Source organism: Ciconia boyciana, chromosome 7 (assembly GCF_034638445.1).
Source record: "Ciconia boyciana chromosome 7, ASM3463844v1, whole genome shotgun sequence".
Classification (NCBI taxonomy): Eukaryota; Metazoa; Chordata; class Aves; order Ciconiiformes; family Ciconiidae; genus Ciconia; species Ciconia boyciana.
Genome location: NC_132940.1, coordinates 2,191,881 through 2,213,149, shown reverse-complemented (window position 1 = coordinate 2,213,149; position 21,269 = coordinate 2,191,881). Strand labels below are relative to the sequence as shown.

Here is a 21,269-nt window from a genome sequence, read left to right as displayed (position 1 = left end):
TTTTGTTATTTTATGTTTTTCTACAGTCCAGGCCTTTTAGCCCTCCTATTCACTCATCCAGCCCTCCTCCGATAGCACCTTTAGCCCGTGCTGAAAGTACTTCTTCCATATCTTCCACCAATTCCCTGAGTGCAGCCACCACTCCCACCGTTGGTAAAAACATACAGCACTGCTGTTCTTTCACTTTTCCTACCTCTGAACATCCTTAAAAGATTCCTGAAACCTTTTCATTTGCTAGACTGTTCTTCGGGTTCCCATTCATTAATTTTCATCAGGTTTTTAAATGCAAAAAGGGATTTGAGGGGGATGTGACGGATCACGAACGTGATGCTGCTAGGGAAGCTTTCTTTGTGGCAGCTTCAAATGTTGGGAAAAATGAACGTTTGGCGAAGGTAGAGGTTATCACCAAGTGAAAGATAATATAAAATGTGCTGATGGTCTGTATATTTGGTCAAAATAAGCTTTTTTTTGCGGGGGATGCTTGTACCCTGGAGGGAAGGGGGGCTGGAAGCCAGACCTTGGGATCCAGGAGAGAACTAATATTAAATCTCTTTGAATGTCTTCAATTCTTACTTCCCCTTAAAGCGGTAGTGGGAAACAGGGTCTTGGAAAAGGCTCTTCCAAACGGTTAGCTTGACATGTCCTAGACCAGAACAAAGCGCTGCGCTTTTCTTTTGGAGGAATGTCCTGAAAAACATGGGGTTTGCCAAACCTCCCCAGGTGCCCCCCTGGGGCTTGAGACAAGAAATGCAAATAAAGTCTGGCTGGCAGCTCCCAGGCTCCATGCGCTGGGTCCCCCGTGCCTCCTTCCTCCGTCCCCTCTGTCCCCTCCATCCCCGCTGCCGGTGCACCCTCCTCTGCCATCGCTGCCATCCCACCCGGCTGCCAGCCCCAGCGCCCCTTGCTTCCCGCAGCTCCATCTTCTACCAGGAACATCCCTCCTCCTTTTTGCTTTTTTCCGTGTTTTTTGTGATGAGCACGCCTGGTTTGCGTGGCAGGGAAGGAGCTTTGCAGGCCGTGGCTGGCGTAGGCTGGCAGATGGGCTCTGCGGAGGGAGCTAAACCCCAACCCTCCGAAAAACCAAAGCTGGCTGGTGTTCGCGTGGGCTCAGCCACGGTCCCGGCTGCAGCGTTTCCCACGGGTTGTCACCTTACGAGCCACGGGGAGCGGCAGCATCGCCACCCCAACGCCATCTTTGACGGCTGGAAGACGATGGGGTGGCCCGAGCCGTGCGGCGGGTGCCGTCCCCGTGGTGCCGGTGGCCGCGCGTGCCCGCCCCAGCCCTCCCCGTAGGTTTGCTGGAGTGTCCGACCTGCGTCTCCATCCTGTTGTTCGCTTCGCTCTCGAGGTGTTGTAGGTGCTTGTACCTGTTCGCCGGCTGTTGGTCACCGTCAAAGCTTGCTGCTGGGAAAAAAAAAATGCATCTCAAGCAAGGGGCCGGCCAGCCCCGAGCATCCCTGGTGTGTCGGCTGTCGGTCCTGTCTGTGCCCCTGTCCTGCAGCTTTGGCAGCGAGCCGCTGTCGGTGGGGCTGGTGGTGGCCTCGGCCGGTGCCTGTGGGCACGGTGGCCGTGGGGCGCCTGGGACCACAGCGGTAAACATGATTTTGGGGGAGAGGAGCAGCCAGGCTGAGGACAGGGATGGTTGTGGGGGCTCCAGGAGGCCGGGAGCAGTGGCTGTGAAATGGGGGGCTGCGTGCTGGTCCTGTAGGCTGAGCAGGCGATGGGTCCCTTAGGCTCTCGTTTTAAAATTTATTTTTTTTCTCTCGAGTACATACATTTTTGTGAACAAAAATTGCTGCTCGATGTTTTTAATAACGTACCCACCCTGAGCAGCAGAGGCCAACGCAGCTGTCGGGGGGGAGAGAAGCTGTGCCCACTGTCCCCAGTGGCTCCCACCCCCCCCCCGCGGGGACTTTCCTTGAAAGAGAGACAAAATCAGGGCTCTCGGGTCACCCCTCGGCAGGGGGACACCGAACAGGGCAGCCCCAGGAGCACCCCCAGATTGCGGGTTTTGCAATTCCAGCTCCATGCGAACCAAGTGGCGGGTGCCGCGTTGCCGGGATTTGGCCCGGGAAAAGCCGGACGGGCGGCAGGCAGGGGCAGACGGGGTTTGGAAGCCGCTCCGGGAAAGCCCGAGCATCTCCCCGTTGTCCCCACCAAGGAGGCTGGGGCGAAGGTGGGCACCGGTGCCGGGCGAGCATCCGTGCAGCGCTCACCTTGCTGAGGAGACCATAGCGGAGGAGAGAGCACTTCTAATTCCTGGGTACGTCGTGCAGAAAGAGGAAAAGATAAGGTGAAAGGCGTGCAGGGCAGAGGAGGGGCTGGCAGCAGGGCTGCGCGGGCAGGGACGGGCAGGTCTGTGTGCACAGCAGCGGGTCGGGGACGGCGGGGGGTCCCGTGGGACTGGCACGGGGCTGGGACACCCCGACCCGGCCGGGGCTGCCCACAGCCCTTGGCTTGCCGCCGGGTCCGTCTCCACCACGCTCTCCGTCTCTTGTTTCCTGTGGCAAAGTCCGACGGAGTTTGTCCAAGAGCACGTGGAAGAGTTGTTTCATTTATTTGTCCTCCGTGCTGTTGTGGTTTGCTTTTGTTGTGGTTGCATGTGCGGTCTGAATAATTTATGGCAAAGAAAGCAGCTGTTATTTCTGTGTCAGCGACCCTGCCGTTATTTTTCTCGTTAAAATCCTTCTCCGTCTTTTTTCGTTGATACAGTGCGCTGCTTGATTTCATTTGGGATTTGTTTTTTCATTCTTCCCCCCCCCCCTTCCTTTGCGTTTCTTCTGCTTGTGTTATCAGAAGATGATGCTTTTATTGACAAACCTGCAGGTACTGTACTCGCAGGGCGCTTCCGAGACATCTGGCTTCGGAGTGGGTGGCTGCGGGCACCCCGAGCACCCGAGCCCCGGCACCCACCTCTCGCAGCACCTTGCATGACAGTTTCTCAGTGACAAAAAGGACGGCGAGGTGAAAGGGTTCATTTAACAGCTCAAAAAGCTGGGTTTTTTTTCCCCCTGCCCCTAGTTATTTCAACAGTATCTGGTCTCTAACGTGGCTTTTGAGGCGATGTGAGTGCTGGGAGCTGGTGGTTGTCATGGGAAAGGAAAACTTCCAGCTAGGCATCTCCTGCTCTGTGTGCGTGTGTCTGTTTATCTGCAAGTTTTATGTCCTGAAATGCAACGGAAAATACCTACGTTTCACTGTCACTTACTTTGCGCACCGGCGTGGCATGTGGTTGCAGCATCCCGCTGGGGAAACGCTCGCTGCTGCTGCTGTAGCACGGCAGAGACGTCGCTGGAGGTGGAGAGGATAAGGCGTGTTTGCCAAAATCAGCGCAGTTAGAACATGCTAACGGAGTGCATGAGCCGAGAAGCCTCTTCTGCTCTAGACAAAAAAAGAGAACACCCCCCCCCCCAAATCCTTACCAAGCGGGCAAAAATACTCTTCCATCCGGCTTCCACAGCTTTGTTTTCTGCTTTCTGTTTCCTACGCCAAAACCAGAGTTTAAAAGCCCCCTCCTTTCCTTGCACGTGAACGGCTTGCAGCGCCTCGTCCCCTCCCTGTAGCGAGATAAATGACCTGCTCTGTGACTCACACTGTGTCCTTCTCTCTCCCTCTCCTTAACCTTTCCCATCCCGCTTCAACTCCTGGCCATACAGAGAATGAACAGCCTTCCCTCGTTTGGTTTGACAGAGGAAAGTTTTATTTGACTTTCGAAGGTAAGTAGTGCATAGCATACCCGGTAACGACTTGCTCCCCTTGCTCTTGCTCTCTGACTCCCGGGGTTTCCTTCAAAGGCTCCAGTCCGGCTTTCCGTGCGAAATGCTACGGCTACTTAGATGACATCGCAAGTTCGACCAGAATCATTTTGATTTGATTTGTGCCATTTGTCCCCGTGATCTGTTTCCCTGTTTATTTATTGAAAAAAACCAAAATCACCAAACAAACCAAACCCCAAAAGAATATTCTCGTACCGAGACTGCGGTGAAACCCAGAGAGCGAAACCGCTTGCACTGCCGAGGAACTTGACTCTGTCAACCAGGGCTTCTTTCTACTCTCCCTCGCAAGCTGCTCGTTACCCTGAGCGGGCTATGGCACAGTGCGGTTAATTAAACACCAGAGGGGGACGGGTTCTCCACCAAGCCAGGGCCCCCTCCCCGCCTCCCGTCAGGTTTTGCCGCAGCGAGGGGTCGGGAGCGTGCCGGCACCGCCAGCAGGCATAGCCGAAATGCCACCAGGTTGTGCTGCCGGGGTGGCTGGTCGGAGGCGTCGTGGGTTTCGGGGTCCCTCGTTGATGAGAAGGCGCGTTGGGGAGGATGCAGGCGGAGAAGAGCTTGTTTTGGGGCGGATGGCAGCTTCTCTGAGCAGCAGCGCATCTCGGAGAGGGCAGAGGTGCGGGTGCCTGGGCGGCCAGCCCCGCTCCGAGAGCCCTGAGGCTTTGGAGGAAGCCTCGTCTCACAGACGTCGTGCCACCAGTTTTCTTTAAAAGACAAGACAAGCGGGGAGGTTTGCTAGCAGCAGGAATAGGTGCTTCCCAACCTGCAGGGAGCACCTGGAAGCTGGTGCGGTGCTTGCAGGCAGCGCGGGGCTGGGGCTGGCTGGGGGACGCTGCTGGCACGGGGCATGCCGCAGCACGGGTCCCGTGGGTCTCGCTTTCTGCGAAGCGTGCGATCCGGGTCCCCTCCAGCAAAGAGCACAAAAACCCTTCCTGGGTTTCCTTTCCCAGGTGCCAACTGCCTGCCCGGAGCTTCGGGAAGAGCTGAGCACGGCAGGGCAGGGGCCGGCGAGGGCTGTGCCGGCCGATTGCCGGGGCCAAGCAGCCACCTCCAAGCGTTACCCCTGGGTACGCGTGCCCGGGCACCACGCATCCCCACCGACCTCCCTGCTCTGCGTGCCCTCCTCCCCCTCGCTCGGGCTAGCACCGGCAGCGTGAGCACGTCTAGCGTTCGGGGTTTTTTCTGGTGGTTTTGCACATTCCTGTTTTTGACTGGTACATTGGAATTCTTGTACTTTGTTCTGGCAGCGTGAACGGTCTAGAGCGGGGCAGCGGGTTTGTCGGCCGGCACAGCAGCAGGGCTGCAGGAGCGTGGCACTGGCTCCAGGCTCATCTCACGTCCCGGGAAGGAGCGATCTCGCTTCCACGCACCGTATTTCCTGATCTATCCCTAAATCTTTGAGTCCAACTTAAAAAAAAAAAAAAAAAAGCTAAACTTCAATGCTCATCTGTAGGGAGGTGAGAGGAGTTTGGCATCCGTAACTCAGGGCGTGAAATGCCAGAAGAGAAATGAGATTTTGTTTCTGGGTTTTGGGGTTTTTTTTTTGTGAAGATCCACGTATTTGCAGGAGGTGGGGTAGTTTGTTTGTGCGTGAAAAGACATGGTGCAGCTTTGGTGAGGCTCTCCCGGCTACAGCGGCAGAGCTGCGTGCCCGGATCACTGGTGCTCGGCTGTCATTCCTCCACGTCTGTGTTTTCCACCTTTGTGTAGGGAAAAGTAAGGCAAATGAACCTGGTGTGCTGCTTAGGGCTGGATCCAAAGCTCCATAAAGTGGAATTTTTTTTTTTTTTTTTCCCTTCAGTATTATCAGGGCATTTTGCCAAAATGAAAAGTTTCTGAAAATGATTTCTGAAGCAGTCAGTGAAAAGCCAGATTATTGGAGGAGGTGTGCCACAGTAACTAGACTTGTCTCTCAAGTTTCTGGAAAAGAATTCTAGGGCTTATCATAGATTATACTTTTCTTTTTACAGTGAAGTTTTTATTTAAAAAGTTGTTTAGTCTCTGAAGCCATTAAGAGAAGAATAGGGAGGCGTTCTTGAGGGAAGAGTGGAGGGAACCGAGAACCCTGAATGCCAATTACATCCCCGGGATTTTTATTCGGAGGATGTTTTGTTGCTGTTGCTGTTCAGATGGACTCAGATTTTCAAAGGCCAGCTGAGCCTGGCAATAGAGATACGCGAGACGAGCCGGTTTATTCTTGCACATACGATTTTTCATTCTGGAGAATGAAGAAATCTCATATACGTACAGAGAAACGGTGGAAGAAATGAGACTGAAAATCAGGGAAAAGGCACGTTGGTATGAGAGATGCCTTCCCCTCGTTTGACGCTCCGGTGCAGGGTCTAGGCTAAACCCGGCTGCGGTTGGAGCATGTACATTTGGGAGGTGGCTTTTTTTTTCCTCTCCCAAAGAATAATGATTATATTACCAAGTATCGCCGGCTTTGCTGCTGCTGGACGGCTAAAGACCTTCCTCTTGCCTTCCCTGCCGAGATAAGCCTGATATTCCTCTGCTGGGTGATACCCCCAGTTTTCACCCCTCTGCAGCCAGCCTGCGTTGATGTTTTTGAATCTCATCTGTATTTCTGGGTGGATGCGATGAGAATCTCCCACCGCCTTCGGCTGGATCCGACGCGCTGCGGGGTCGTCGCTCTGGGTGTGGGGAGCGAGGATGCGCTCTCTGCGCTCTCTGATAACCCAGCAGTGGCGTCTATGGAAATAATTGATTAAAAATGCGTTACCCTAGCAGCTGGCGGTGCTGCCCCGTGGCCCCGCGTGGCCCCACATAGCCAGGTACTGCGAGAACCTGCGCGTTGGGTGGTTTTGGGGGGCTGCCCGTGCCTCCGCACGCGGCTGGCACTGACGTGAAGCCTCTGCTCCTTAAAGGGGTGTTTGCCGAGTCCCCGATGCATAGCTCGGGGCTGTGTCCTCAGGGGCGGAAGGCTTGGGGAGTCATTAGGGTAATTAACGTGTGCGTGGCGATGGGTCTGTCGTGCGCGGGTGAGGTGCTCAGGCTGCCCGCCCCGTGCGCCGGGACAGCGGGACGCGCTGCACTTACTGAGCATCGTTATTCCGGGCTGTGGCTGGAACCCACTTATTCCCCTGAGTCTCTTAAGACGTATGACCGAGAGGGAGACGCGTGGCTACATGAATTTTTTACACCCTTTTAGGTTACATTAGACGTTTGAAGGGAAAATCCCAGCACCAGAGAGGCTCGTCTGTGCCTCTGGGAGGGAGCAACTTTGGTTTTATACATTAACGCGCTGCCCGCACGGATGCATTTGTAAGGCATGAGGAATCTTCATCTGCGAATGCTACCTTTTTTCACAAGTAATATATCAAAACTCAAAGTGTGATTTAAGTGACAGAAGCGCTTTCCCCAGGAGACGTTACGAGTCCTGATTTCCTGCACCCAAACCCTATTATTTACTCGCACAAAATTTGCAGCAGCAAGCCAGGACCGTAGCGTACGTCACATAAAACCCACGGCAGATTGCTTAGCGGCGAGGCAAAAAGCAACGGGGCAGCGGTGGGAAGCAGAAGGTAAAGAAGGGAGGGGATTATTTTTGAAGATAGTCCAAGCAGAAAAGCAGGAGCTCACCAGAAACACGCCGCATTTCGCTCAGCTGCTTTACTTTTCCCTCGCCCCACTTGCCTGCAGAGGTGCTGCCCTTCCCCAGGCCGGCATTGAATCGTCCACGGCTTCAGCTGAAGCTGGCACGGGTTTGCATGCTCTAAACGAAACCCTGGGCTGAATTAATAGCCCGTTTCACCTGCCCGATTCAGACCCTGTAAGGGTAACAGCGTAAGGGGGTGCTGGGCTCCCCGGGTAAGCCGCCCCTCCGGACACCTTTGCCATTCCTTTTTAGGTGGTTTGGGGCAAAATAATCCTTGCGCTTAACCTGACGTACAGACTACGATATAAAAAAAAGATTCCAAAATGGTGCGTTGCAGAAAAATAGATAAGGCTGAACTGGCGGTGCCAGGGCAGGGGTGGTGACCTCTCGAGGATTTTTTCGGGTGCCCGGGGGATCAGCACCTTGTACATCAGGTGGGCGACCAGACACTAACCCCAGGCTGATCTTTTGGCACTTTCCCCGGGGCAGAGGCAAGAGCTTTGCCGTGCCAACAGCCCCGCTCGCTCTCCTCTTGGCGGCAGGCGCAGGGAGTGGGACATTGCCCCCCACGCAGGGTTTCCAGCACGCCCGGGGCTTCTGGCGTACGCTTGCAGTGATGTTTTCATCCTCAAATGTTTTTCGGAGACAGGCGTTCCTGGCCAGCAAAGGGAGACCTGAATGTGACCGTGCAGGGCTGAATTATTTTAAAGCCTGGCTAGAGTCCGTGGACACACAGTACGACCGAAGCAAACTTTTTCTCTCTTTTTTTTTTAATCGTCTAAATAAACTGCGGGTTGCTTGCTTTAGCTTTTGCACCCAGAGTCCCACGTTCTCCTCCGTAGTTCCAGATTTCCGACGATTTGCAGATTTGCCGTAGCGTACCGCGGGCTTTGCGGGGTGAGCAGCTGTGCGGGGGGTTTGCCAGGCGCACCGGGGAGGAGAGGGGAGCGTGCCGGGGATCGCAGGGGTCCCCGCAGGTTGGGGTGCCCGCAGGCAGGAGTTCAGGCAACATCAGGGGGAGACTGCTGACACCCCGCTTTCCACGGGCAGCCTGAGCTCTCCGGCCAAGGGACAAGGAACCTCCCCAGAATCCTACTGCAAAAACTGTCATGCAAAGCCTGCCGTGTGGCAGCCCCTCCGGAGCCGTGCCGGGGGTGCTGCTGTCCCGCATGCTGCTCATGGCCAGGGCTCCTCCGTTATTTTCTTTGCTTGCTTTTGGGGTGGGGGAGAATAGATAACTTTAAAATGTTTTTAAAGCCTCATCCAAAGGCTGGGGGACTTTTTCTTAATGTTTGCCCCTAAAGCTAGGCTGGGGCTCTCGGTGAGCACACCCTCGCCCCGGCCCTGTCTCTCTGCACGTAAGAAGCGGAGGTTTTTGCTTTGTTGCAGGCTCGTCGCGGGGCCCCAGCCCCCTCACCATGGGGGCACAGGACACCCTGCCCGTCGCCGCCGCCTTCACGGAAACCGTCAACGCGTACTTCAAAGGGGCCGACCCGAACAAGTAGGTGCCGACTGACGGGGTCTGGGTGTCGATACGGCGGGTTCTGGGGTCGGGACAGGCCTGGGGTGCTGTCAAGGCTTCGGCGAGCACCTTGAGGGATGGCAAAGGAGGTGCTCTGGGCTCGGCACGCGCGTGCTGGGATGCCAGTGCACTGCACCAGGCGGGGGTCCGGGGTCAGGATGCTCCTGGAGCATCCCCATGAGCATCGCTCCCCATCCCTAGCAGGCTGCCAGCCTTCGCTGCTGGTTTCAGCTCGCTCTGGTTTAGGACCACAAGAGGCTCGCTCCCCCGGCGCGGCGGGTGAGAAGCGGGGTGCTGTCACCGCACCGTCCCTGGCGCGAACCCTCCCCTCCTGCTGCGTTTTGAGCCCCCCGTTTCCTCCCCTCTCGGTCTCTGTGTTCGGCGCTGCAGGTGTATCGTGAAGATCACGGGGGAGATGGTGCTGTCGTTTCCAGCGGGCATCACCCGACACTTTGCCAACAACCCCGCTCCGGCGGTGCTCACCTTCCGCGTGCTGAACTACAACAGGCTGGAGCACGTCCTGCCAAACCCCCAGCTCCTCTGCTGGTAAGCCCCCGCCTCGCTAGCATCCCAAAGGAAGGCGGGTTTCCAGGAAAGTAGGGTGCTTTGCAAAAACACACGGCCAGAAGTATCTTCCTTGGAAGCCTGCCCTGATTTTGGGAAAGAAACTCTCAAGCCCTTAAATATTTGCTGGAGTACTCCCTTAGAGCAGCCCCTTTGCCAGGCAGAAGAGCATCAGCAGAGAGGAGCGAGTGCTTTGATGGGGTTTGCTCGTTTTGGGCCTCGCTCGGCTCATTAGACCTCCTGTTTGTAAAATGAGATGACCTACAGCTTGCATCTGCTGTGCCTCCCTGGAGGTATCTGCGGACAAGCCAGAGATGAGGCAATATTTCTCGAAATGTGGGATTAAATGCGGTCCCAGCTGGCGGCCGGCGCTGCTGTCCTGTCCCGCGTGCTTTGTAGAACAGCTTTCTTCTGCCGAGGCAGCTTACGCGAAGGGTTAATTCTCCCTCTGTGCAGTGACAACACGCAGAGTGACGCCAACACGAAGGAGTTCTGGGTCAACATGCCAAATCTGATGACTCACCTAAAGAAGGTATCGGAACAGAAACCGCAAGCCACCTATTACAATGTGGATATGCTCAAATACCAGGTAGGGTTTTTTTGTAAGAGAAAACGGTGCCAAAAATGCGTGCTTAACTTATAGACATAAAAGACGGTATTTCCCTAGTGCAGAGTGGAGATAACGTGAGGTGGGGGCATGCTATCCCGCTAGTCCCTTCTGTATGTCACTAAATGGCCTGATTTTGAGCCCAGTACAAACTTTCTATGAGAATACAAGGTATTGTCTCCTCTGAAACCTAATGCAATTACCGCGTCTGTAAAATGGGATTTCTCCCTTCACCCCTATGGAAACTAAATGTTTTTTCTGTCATTTTGGAAGGTATCTGCCCAGGGTATTCAGTCTACTCCATTAAACCTTGCAGTGAGCTGGCGGTGTGACCCTGCAAGCACTGACCTCCGCATTGACTACAAATACAATACAGAGGCAATGACCACACCGGTAGCTCTAAACAACGTCCAGTTCCTCGTCCCTGTCGACGGAGGAGTAACCAAACTTCAAGCTGTGCTTCCTCCTGCTGTCTGGTAGGAATCAAAGAGCTCCTTTGCGATCTCTGCCACGTCCCTGCCTAAAAATGCCGTCCTGCCTGCTGGCTGCCGGAGCGGGATCGCTCTCGGGAGGTGTCTGCGGGCGGGAGCTGGGGGCACGCTGAGGACCCAAACCTGTCCTCCTCTTGCAGGAAGAAGCATGTAACCCCACCCTGATTTTTTTTCCTTGCCATTCCCACAAGCAAGCGGTCAGAGCTGAACGCACGCGCGCAGGCAGCAGAATAGCAACCCTTATTTCGTGTTTCGGCTACATTTATCCTGGGCTCAAAGGATGCACGGCCGTCGCTGCCATAGGCACAGGCACGCACGTTTGCAGCAGGGAAGCAGGGCACGGCACAGCCCCGCTGCCTCTCACCCAGCACTCGCCTGCAATGCAAGAGCGGCATTTTCCTGCTCGGGTCAAACCCAAAGCCAAGCTCCCAGAATTACAGCTCTGGAGAGCGGCACCGGAGCTGCTCCCCCAGCCCACGTAGCCTTTAGCAAAATTGAAATGACTCCTTCGTAATTTCTTGTTTCCTACAGAAATGCTCTTCTTCATGTGTTTTCAGGAATGCCGAACAGCAAAGGATATTGTGGAAGATCCCTGATATCTCTCAGAAGTCAGAAAATGGAGGTAATCCTGCACATGTGCGCGTTATTAACTCTGAATACTTAAATCAGACACTGACCCATTTATCATGCCTGCACACAAGTCCAGACACACGGATCCCTGCTGGTGCGTGCCAGGGAAGGATGCTATATAAACCTAGGAGCAAAGAGCTTTGAAAAGCGGGGATACGTGCCACTGGCACTGTTTTGCCAAGTGCTTTGGCATCACGGAAAGGTTTTAACGCACCAGGTTTGGATGCGGTTGTTTGCCAAGTCCTTTGCTCCGTTGACCCTCTCTGCATTTGCCCCGCATTGCATCCCCATCAGGGGGACCGCAGCCTCCCGTGCGCCACCTCTCTGCGTGTCACCCACGCAGTTCCGCTGCTTCATGTCGCTGGGGTGTCTGGAAAGTAAAAATCTGCTGGGAGGATGAGGGGGTTCCCTCTGCCCCCCACTCCCGCCCCGGGGATGCTGCTGGCTCAGGTGCCACCGTGGGAGTGGGCTTCACTTGCAGCACTTTGGGCATCTCATTGCCTTGGCTGGCAAATCTGGCCCTGGGACGCGCGGCGTGCCTCTCCGGGCTTGTAAGGGTCTCGTGCGGGACTTTTAAATTGCAGGTGTGGGGTCTCTACTGGCCCGATTCCAGCTCTCGGAGGGGCCGAGCACCCCGGCCCCCCTGGCCGTGCAGTTCACCAGCGAGGGGAGCACGCTGTCCAGCTGCGACATCGAGCTCGTCGGAGCCGGCTACCGCTTCTCCCTCATCAAGAAGAGGTTTGCGGCAGGTAGGTGCCTCGCCGGCGGCTCCTCTTGGGATGGCAGTGTCCCTGGTAGAATCATGGAATCGTTTAGGTTGGAAAAGACAGAATCACAGAATCACAGAATCGTTTAGGTTGGAAAAGACCTTTAAGATCATCGAGTCCAACTGTTAACCCGGCACTGCCAAGCCCACCACTGCACCATGTCCCTCAGCACCTCATCCAAACGGCTTTTAAATACCCCCAGGGATGGGGACTCAACTCCTTCCCTGGGCAGCCTGTTCCAATGCTGGACAACCCTTTCAGTGAAGTAAAATTTCCTAATATCCAGTCTAAACCTCCCCTGGCGCAACTTGAGGCCATGTCCTCTCGTCCTATGGCTTGTTACCTGGGAGAAGAGACCGACCCCACCTCTCTACACCCTCCTCTCAGGCAGCTGTAGAGAGCGAGGAGGTCTCCCCTCAGCCTCCTTTTCTCCAGGCTGAACAACCCCAGGTCCCTCAGCCGCTCCCCATCAGCCTTGTGCTCCAGACCCTTCCCCAGCTCCGTTGCCCTTCTCTGGCCACGCTCCAGCCCCTCAAGGTCTCTCTTGGAGTGAGGGGCCCAACACTGAACACAGCATTCGAGGTGCGGCCTCACCAGTGCCCGGTACAGGGGCACGGTCACTGCCCTCGTCCTGCTGGCCACGCTATTGCTGACACAAGCCAGGATGCCATTGGCCGCCTTGGCCACCTGGGCACGCTGCTGGCTCATGTTCAGCCGGCTGTCGACCAACACCCCCAGGTCCTTCTCTGCCGGGCAGCTTTCCAGCCACTCTTCCCCAAGCCTGCAGCGTTGCATGGGGTCGTTGTGACCCAAGAGCAGGACCCGGCCCTGAGCCTTGTTAAACCTCATACAATTGACCTTGGCCCATGGATCCAGCCTGTCCAGGTCCCTCTGCAGAGCCTTCCTGCCCTCCAGCAGATCAACGCTCCCGCACAACTTGGTGTCATCTGCAAACTGGCTGAGGGTGCACTCGATCCCCTCGTCCAGATCATTGATAAAGACATTAAACAGGACTGGCCCCAAAACTGAGCCCTGGGGAACACCACTGGTGACCGGCCGCCAGCTGGAGTAAACTCCATCCACCACCACTCTTTGGGTCAGGCCATCCAGCCAGTTCTTTACCCAGCGAAGAGTACACCCGTCCAAGCCACGAGCAGCCAGTTTCTCCAGGAGAATGGGTGGGAAACCATGTCAAAGGCTTTACTAATGTCTAGGTAGACAACATCCACAGCCTTTCCCTCATCCACTAGGCGGGTCACCTTGTCGTAGAAGGAGATCAGGTTGGTCAAGCAGGACCTGCCTTTCATCCACCCATGATGGTCCCCTCTGGCTGTGCGGGCACGCCTGGGACTGCCCTTGCTGTATATCTGTTGACCGTTCAAGCCCAGAGGTCCTGCGGCAGCACGGTGTGACAGGGCTGGCTGGCAGCAGAGGGGCAAAAGCTCCCTCGCATGAAATAAATCCTGCTGCCGCTTACGAGAGCCTTGAACTTCATGGGCTCTTTTCTGCTTGTGGGCCCCTCATGAAAGGCAAGGTCTGGGGATCTCCAGGAAGAGCTTTTGCCCCATTGCTGCAGAGAAATACAAGTATTTTTCCTTTTGCCCCGTTGCTGCGGAGAAAGGCAAGCATTTTCCCGTGTGCGGCTCGTGCATCGCAGCAGCGTGACCGTGGGTGCGGGAGGTGGGCAGCCGTCCCCCGGGAACTTCGGTTTCCCCCGTCCCCCATTGATTTCTGATCCCATTTCTAGGTAAATACTTGGCCGATAACTGATGGAAGCTTATGCAAGTCTATGGAAAATAATATGGAAAATACCCAAGGACTGCTGTGCGTGGAACGGGTTTTAATTACAGTTTAAGGAAAATGAACTAAATCCTGCACTCGGGACATTTCTGTTGGAAGTGTCGACAACTTTCAGCATTTTTTCCTTGGAAAACACCATCTTGACCAGTCCTACAGTATTTACTTCTAGATGTAACATTGTTAATGGTTTTAAAATGTAATTATTGTATTTGTAAATTGTACTCATTCCAGTAAGGCTGTATTTTGGCAGTTAGACACTTGAGTTTTAGCATTTTACCATTCATGAAATGGATGTAATTTAAACTGTGGTATATAAATTTAATAGTAGTACTGTTGAATGGCACAATGCTTACAGAGGTAGATTACATTTTGTCAATATATACGATTTAAATACAATACTGATAGCTGTTACGAAGGGGGTGCCTCATAAAGAGAGAGTGAAGTAGAACCGACATGCTGATTTACTTTTTTCTTCAGTCCTTAGTATGTCTCACGGTGATGAATAAAAAGCTCTATCTTCAGGTTTAGCTGGTTCAACTCCAGAAAAATACTGCTGTAAATGTGGAGGTTGCTAATACAGTCTCCCAGCAAAAAGCAGAAAAAAATGTCACTCCTGTAGAGTATTTACTTCAAATTTCTATGGCAAGCAAGCTCCGTGAACATGCCTTGTTCTCTTACAGCCGCAGATTAACCGTCGGGGTCCCAGCGGTGCGTGCACGGGCGACCAGCGCTGCTCTTTGCCCCGTGCCCTTACGTTTTGCAGAGATGCAGATAAGGAAAGGAGCAGTAACTCTGAGCTTCCAGCACTGTCCACAAAAGTTCTTGCTGTTTTTAAGGACGCATTTTCCAAGCAGTCTCCAGATTTTTGGTTGCATTTCTACATTCTTTTCCTTGCCTTTTCCTTTTTTTTTTCCCCCTCCATTTTTGAAAGCCCTGCGGGTTTAGAAAATGCTTTAAAGACATTCAGCCCCCCGCCCGCCCCATGCCTTTCCATTTTCCCACTTAGGCAGGAAAGCGTATCTATACAAACGTCGGAGAACGCACGCAGCCCAAGCCTGGCCCTCGGTGGGACGCCCAGCGCTGGCGGGGGCCGGAGCTGGTGCCGGGGAGCAGGAGCAGCGTGAGGGGCTGCCGAAAGCCCATGGGGCAGGAGCCCGCCACGCTGCCATCAGGAGCAGCTATCTCGCGGAGATGGGAAAAGGCATAAAAGTGCTAAGCTGGAGGCCGCGGGGGGGGAAATTGTCCCTCTGTGTTTTCCCCGAGCCGACATGGGCTCGGAGCTGGGCTCCCGCACCGCGCGCTGCTCCTCTCTGTGCATTGCCTGTGCAGCGTGCGGCGTTTGATTTCTAGTTGACCTCAGTCTCAGCCTCACGCTGGCAACATGCTGATAGCGTGCGTGGCGTTAATGGAGGGGTGTATGCTGGTTTTAATGGGAGAATTGGGCGATATGGGGAAAAAAGAAGGAATCTTTTCAAAATTACATGCAGCTGCTGTTCAGATGCACAGAGAAGCATAGGAGCATCCGCTGAACGTGGTGCTGGGGACTTTAGAAATGTGTGAGATGACAAATAGTGCTAATTTTACAGTCACAAATGTTGCCAGGATTAGGCTGGTGCATTTGCGTTGGAAAACTTAGACTGTGCATGTGGGGAAGTGCTTGCTCACTGAGCAGTTTGGAGTGACGTAAGAAAACAGAAATCCATGCCCATTTTTAAAAGAAAATAAGAAAATCTGGAGATATTTCAGTTCTGAGATGACTCCCAGACTGAGATACGTATGATAGGGTGGTTGATTTGTGTGCATGCTCACAAAAGGTATCGACACAGAAGATAAAGCACAATTCAGTTATGCAACTTCATACATCTTTGCAGGTTTTGAAAGTAAACTTGCCAGTACTCCTGGATGGAGTGTTCAACTCCGTTAATAATTTTTCCCCTGAAATGGAAATATGTATAAACTGTGTAACCTACCCCTTCCTGACATAGGAATATAGGGCAAAATCTAAGAATCAGTTTTTGCATAATTGGTTCATGCTGTGTACAATTGTTATAAACTCATGCTTCCAAAAGAGATCTATGTCATAGTCCTGAAAATAAGGGTTTTATAATGTAAATATTACCAGAACATAGATATTTTACTTTATATTTCATTTGAAAGACAAGGTGTTTACATTAGCATTGGGTTTTTAAATGCTTTTTAAACAAAAAAACCCATAACCCAAAGCTCCCACGTCTGTCCCATTTGTGCCGTCCCACAAAATGGAGGTCACACTTTCTGGGTGCGTGTCGGTGCGGGCATGCAGCCCTCGTGGCCTGGGGAGGGAGATGAGCACGTCCTGCACCCCTTCTGGGGCCAATTGCCTGGCAGACCTGAATTCGATGTGCCGGCACGGTGGCAGCCCCGCGGGGACACAGCCCCCTGCCAGCCACCGGCAGGTGACACAAAACAAGCTATTCCCAGCCCGCGACGCTGGCACCAAACCCAGCGGTTTGGGACAGGTTTTTTTTGCATATACTGCTTTTGCCATTTTTTTGCTTAGTGTTTTAGCTCACCTGGCATTTGCTCAGGAGCGTCGAACTGCGTGTCTCCGCTTTCCCTCCCAGCACAACCGCTCTTCGGGACTCCTTTGCAAGGAGACGCCGGTCCACATTGATGGTTTAGTTTTCCTGCCCTGCTGGTGTCTGAGCAGAGCAGCAGAGTGCCCTGGAGATGCTTATTTTGTCAGGTATTTGGATGCCGTACGAGCGTGGCACCCCAGCATTACCCCACGTGGGGAGGGGGAACAGACCGGTTGCGTTTCTAAGTCTGAAGTGCAGGAGCTTGGTCTTCTTTCCACGTGGCTTTGAGAAGGTGTCAGCAGAAAAAAGGTTATGAGCAGCAGCTTGGGATGTATCAGACTTACATTTAGAGCACCAAATAGGGGCATATATAGGGATGTTTATCCCCAGTTCTGGCTTCTATAGTGGCAGCGAGAGCCCCTGGCTCCGGAGAGGGCACGGGGGATGCGCTGCCCGGTTGCATTCAGGGCACTCAAGCTCTGCAGGCTTCACCTCTGCTTTTAGGCAGGAAAAACTGCATTATCTTCAGGGAATGCATCTGTTTGGTACTCCCCGCCCGCTAGCAGAGAGCGGCTACGTCAGCAGGGAGTTGAAAAGGCAGCAGCTGCCTGTTAAGCCACCTGCATTTCTGGCGCTAAGCATCGGCGCGCGCGCTGTTTCCGAGCACGTGGTCCAGCAGGTCTTTTGCCAAGTCAGGCTGAGGCTGAAAAGGGGGCTCAGCCCTCCAGCACTGGCACCCCTTAACTCAGCAGCGCTCAGATCTAACTATCTGAGTTTAAAAAAAAAATATATATATATATAAAGGAGGCATTCAAATAATAAATAGGCGCGATGCATGCACAGAAAGGCTTTAGCTTGGTTACTCCCAAGGACCTTTCCCTGCAGACTGTGTCCCCAGTCACCTCTCCCAGAGGGATTTTCCCCTGGGGTCCCCGGTCGCCGCCAGCAGCCCACGCCTGTGGGGTGAAGGTGCCCGCTCACGGAGCGGGAGTGTTTTTCCCCGCCAACACCTGCAGACTTGGGTCTTTAGATGTTAGGAGCAGGAAGTCTTTTTTTTTGTTTTGTTTTTGCAACTTTTCTTCTTCTGTTTGTTGCAAATACTCACGATTCTCAGCCGGCTTACGGTGCTCCTCACAGGAGATGTTCCAGACCAATTTTCTACCTTAACAATATTTCTTAATAACTCTGAAATTGCTCGATAGTATGAAATACTACCAAATAATAAGCTTTTCATTTGGTGTTTGCATTTGTGCTTAAATATCACTCCCCTGTTGTACAGCTGCTTCTTATTTTTGCTGTAAGGCCACTGTCCATTAAACTCCTATTCCTGCCCAGCTGGTGTGAGTTCTCAGTGCGTACGTGTGTAGCTTCACTCGCAAAAGCCTTGTCACACGAGCGTGATCTTGACAAGCTTTGTCACACGAGTGCGATCTTGTACCGAGGAAGTTACACAACTGCGCACCCCTCCCGACGCTAGACTTAAAGATGTTAGTGCTGTTGTTCGGTATTTCAGTTAAATTAACTTTGTCGTCAGTATGCCCTTTCAGGATTTATCTATTAGAGGTTTTTTTTAAAACATAGGTGGGGGGGGGAAAAAAGTTTATCTTAAAATGACATCCTGTTTTGGCTGGGCAGGGAGGGGATGGGGAGGGAGGGCAGTTTCCCAGGCAGGCTGCAGCACCGTCACACCCTCGCTGCGGGATGCTATCGGGATATCTCTCACGGCAGTGCCCAGGGTTTGGGCTGCACGGGGAGCACCAGAGAAATACGCTGCTTAAACTTATCTTTTTGAAGCCACACACACCTGCAGGTGAGACCCGGCTGCATTCTCCTTTGAACGTGATCACAGAGACCCAGGGTAGTTGTTTAGTGCCCAGTCGTAAAAACTGGTCAGCTCTTGCACGGCTGGTTATTTTCCCACCGAGGTCCCTGCGGAGACCTTGCCGTGCTGCCCACGCCACCACGAGTCGTGCTTGTGTTCGTTTACCTCATTCCGTATGACCCAAACCATCCAGCGACGGCACTCTGTCGACCCGCAGCCGTGCCCCAGCAGCCACCGTGCAACCCTTTCAGTGCTGCTCTCCGAGATTCCGGCAGCACGAGCAGCACGTAAAGAATCACCGCTTCACTTTCTCCCAGCAGAAGCATTTTTAAACAGCTGGACTGCAAAGAAAAGGTGACATATTTTGAAATGACCTAAGAGAGAGTCAAACATCTTTTACTAAAAATGTTTGGCCCTCCTCGGACCTCTCCCTCGGTTCCCCGTCTCCTTCGGCAGCGGTGCGGTTCCTGTGCCCACCAGGCACGTGGTGCAGTTCTGCATCGCAGAGGAATCCTGCTCCATTTTACCTTTTCTTTTTTTTTAAATACGGCCCACGGGTCTGTTACCCAAACACCCAGCATCTACTTGAGAAAGGCACTTCAATACACTGAATGTGGAGTGATTTTTTTCCCTATCCTTTTGTTGTTTCTATGTGAAAATGTCTTGGTTAAAAATCTTAATTTTGAAGCTTATCATGACCAAAATATGTAACATCATTACCCTGTATTTTCCCGGTAAGAAATTACTGTCTCAAAGATTTCATTTCATAGCCAGAATTCTTCTTTTCTTCTTTGTCTCACAGTTTCCCAAGGAAAGTAATTCTTGCAGAGCCAGGGAGTTTTTATGATCATCAGAATTTTAATTCTTATTTCACTGCAGGGCTGGAAAAAGATCTGCAGAAATACCCCCACCTCCTGCGTGACCTGCCCTATCACTTTAGGAGGGGCTGCAGATAACGCTGCTGACAATTCTTCTTAAAATTGCAAGCGTTAGGGTGGCGATGCTCTTCAAAGGTTTGCACACAAGCAGGACTTCACTACAGGCCAAGCAGTATGTGAGAAAAGACGCCAGGTTTTAGCAAGGCGTTCAGAATATCTTATTCCTCCGTTAGAAATCTTTCTCTTTCTGGACACAGGGCGAACCGCTGCAGACGAGCCATCCTGCTGTTGGGTTCGTAATCCATGCAGGAGGGGTTTTCCACTCCAAAACGCTCTAAGGTTGATGAAATCACCCGGTTGCTTTGATGGCATAAAACGTACGGAGACGTAAGTTGTGGTCTGAGAGAGGAACCGAGTCGGGTTGTGGTTTGAAGCTGGGGTCCTGCAGCCAGGGGCTGGTGGGTGGAGGGCACAGGGCGCAGGAGAACCTCGCCGTGACGCCTCTGAGCCCAGAGGAAGCCCCAGAAGTGAATTGGATTTCCCAGGGTATCGCCCTGTATCATTTTATGAACTCCCTCGTGTATAAAAATGTTTATAAATATTTGTGGATTAAGATACACAGGTCTATTTTTAAGATTTAAGTTAAATAAGTTGATTAATGGCTGGCCTTTTTTGCCTAAACGTGCAATGAGATATATTATACCTTTAGTCTACGATGGCCTAGGTACTGCTTAGTCTGTGATGAAAACTTTGCTGCTTACCTACTGTTCTCAGAGAAAAAACTGTAAAAGACACAGGTTTGTTGCACACAGACTACTGCAGCAAAGCTTTGTATTTGACCGCTGGTAATATGAATGTGTTGTATTGACTTGTTGAAGATAATCATGAAACAACATATTTTAAATGTTACTTGCCTTATAGATTAGAATACGACTATGTGGATATCATTTTTGTAAATAATGTTTTTTATAAATGTCTCTCCTCCATTGTCCCCGTCACCCATTTCACAAAATCTTGAATATGCAATTATTTACCATGCATACTGTTGCAACAAATAAATCCCCACGTCAGAACAAAGTTTATTAATTCTATACATAAGAACCCCATTAAATACCTGATTGAGTTGCAATTTAAATGTGATTTTTTTTCCTTAAAAATAAACAAAAACCGTAAAACACTACTTTCTCCGAGTGAGCTTTGCTTGCATGTGCAGGAGCACCCAGAGGAGCCGGGCAGAGGTGTCAGGGGCTGCCATGTCCCTGGCCCAAAATGTCATTGCTGCTGCAGCTATGCGCAGCTTCCCAGCCCGGGGACAGGTCGGGGTTGGCACGTGGGGACATGTGGAGATCCACAGGGACAATGTGGACGGGTGGAGCTTGACGGGACGCATGAGGGCTGTGGGGGTTGAGGGGACCCATGGAGGCCATGGGGACATGTCAGGGCTGTAGGGACACGTCGGGACCTGTGGGGTCCATGGGAATTCACAGGGGTCACGGGGACTTGTGTTGGCTATAGGGACGTGTGGGGACCTGTGGAGGCCATAGGGACACATGGGGGCTGTGGCCACATGTGGGAGGCCATAGGGACACGTGGGTGCTGTAGCCACATGTGGGAGGCCATGGGGACATGTGGGGCCTATGGGGACCCATGGGGGCTGTGGGGGTTGAGGGGACCCATGGAGGCCATGGGGACACATGGGGGCTGTAGCCACATGTGGGAGGCCATGGGGACATGTGGGGACCTGTGGGGTCCATGGGGATTCACAGGGGTCACAGGGACTTGTGTGGGCGATAGGGACATGTGGGGACTTGTGGAGGCCATAGGGACACATGGGGGCTGTAGCCACATGTGGGAGGCCATGGGGACATGTGGGGGTATGGGGACCCATGGGGGCTGTAGGGACATGTGGGGACCTGTGGGGTCCATGGGGATTCACAGGGGTCACGGGGACTTGTGTGGGCGATAGGGACATGTGGGGACCTGTGGAGGCCATAGGGACACATGGGGTCTATAGGCACAAGTAGGGGCCATGGGGACCCATGGGGGCTATAGGGATCTGTGGAGGCCGTGGGGACCCATGGGGGCCCTGGGGACATGTGGGGGCTGTGTGAACCCATGGCAGCCCTGGGGACCTGTGGAGGTTGCAGGGACCCTCAGGAGCCACGAGGACATAAGGGAGCTCTGGGGACATGTTGGGGCCATGTGGAGGCCACAGGGGCCCACAGGGACTTGCGGGGGCCC

At 53.1% G+C, this 21,269-nt stretch overlaps 1 protein-coding gene across 1 annotated transcript in view; it reads left to right on the top strand.

The window, feature by feature from the left end:
- The window catches only part of SGIP1 (SH3GL interacting endocytic adaptor 1), a 57,468-nt gene extending 42,153 nt beyond the window's left edge, over positions 1-15,315 (top strand). Inside the window, exons 16-24 of the mRNA XM_072868106.1 lie at positions 27-153; positions 3,657-3,716; positions 8,779-8,890; positions 9,302-9,457; positions 9,932-10,064; positions 10,356-10,558; positions 11,131-11,195; positions 11,788-11,952; positions 13,718-15,315. Coding sequence (XP_072724207.1) covers positions 27-153; positions 3,657-3,716; positions 8,779-8,890; positions 9,302-9,457; positions 9,932-10,064; positions 10,356-10,558; positions 11,131-11,195; positions 11,788-11,952; positions 13,718-13,740 — 1,044 coding nt within the window. The 3' untranslated portion in view covers positions 13,741-15,315. The remainder of the gene's footprint in view (positions 1-26; positions 154-3,656; positions 3,717-8,778; positions 8,891-9,301; positions 9,458-9,931; positions 10,065-10,355; positions 10,559-11,130; positions 11,196-11,787; positions 11,953-13,717) is intronic.
- Positions 15,316-21,269: the final 5,954 nt, after the last annotated feature.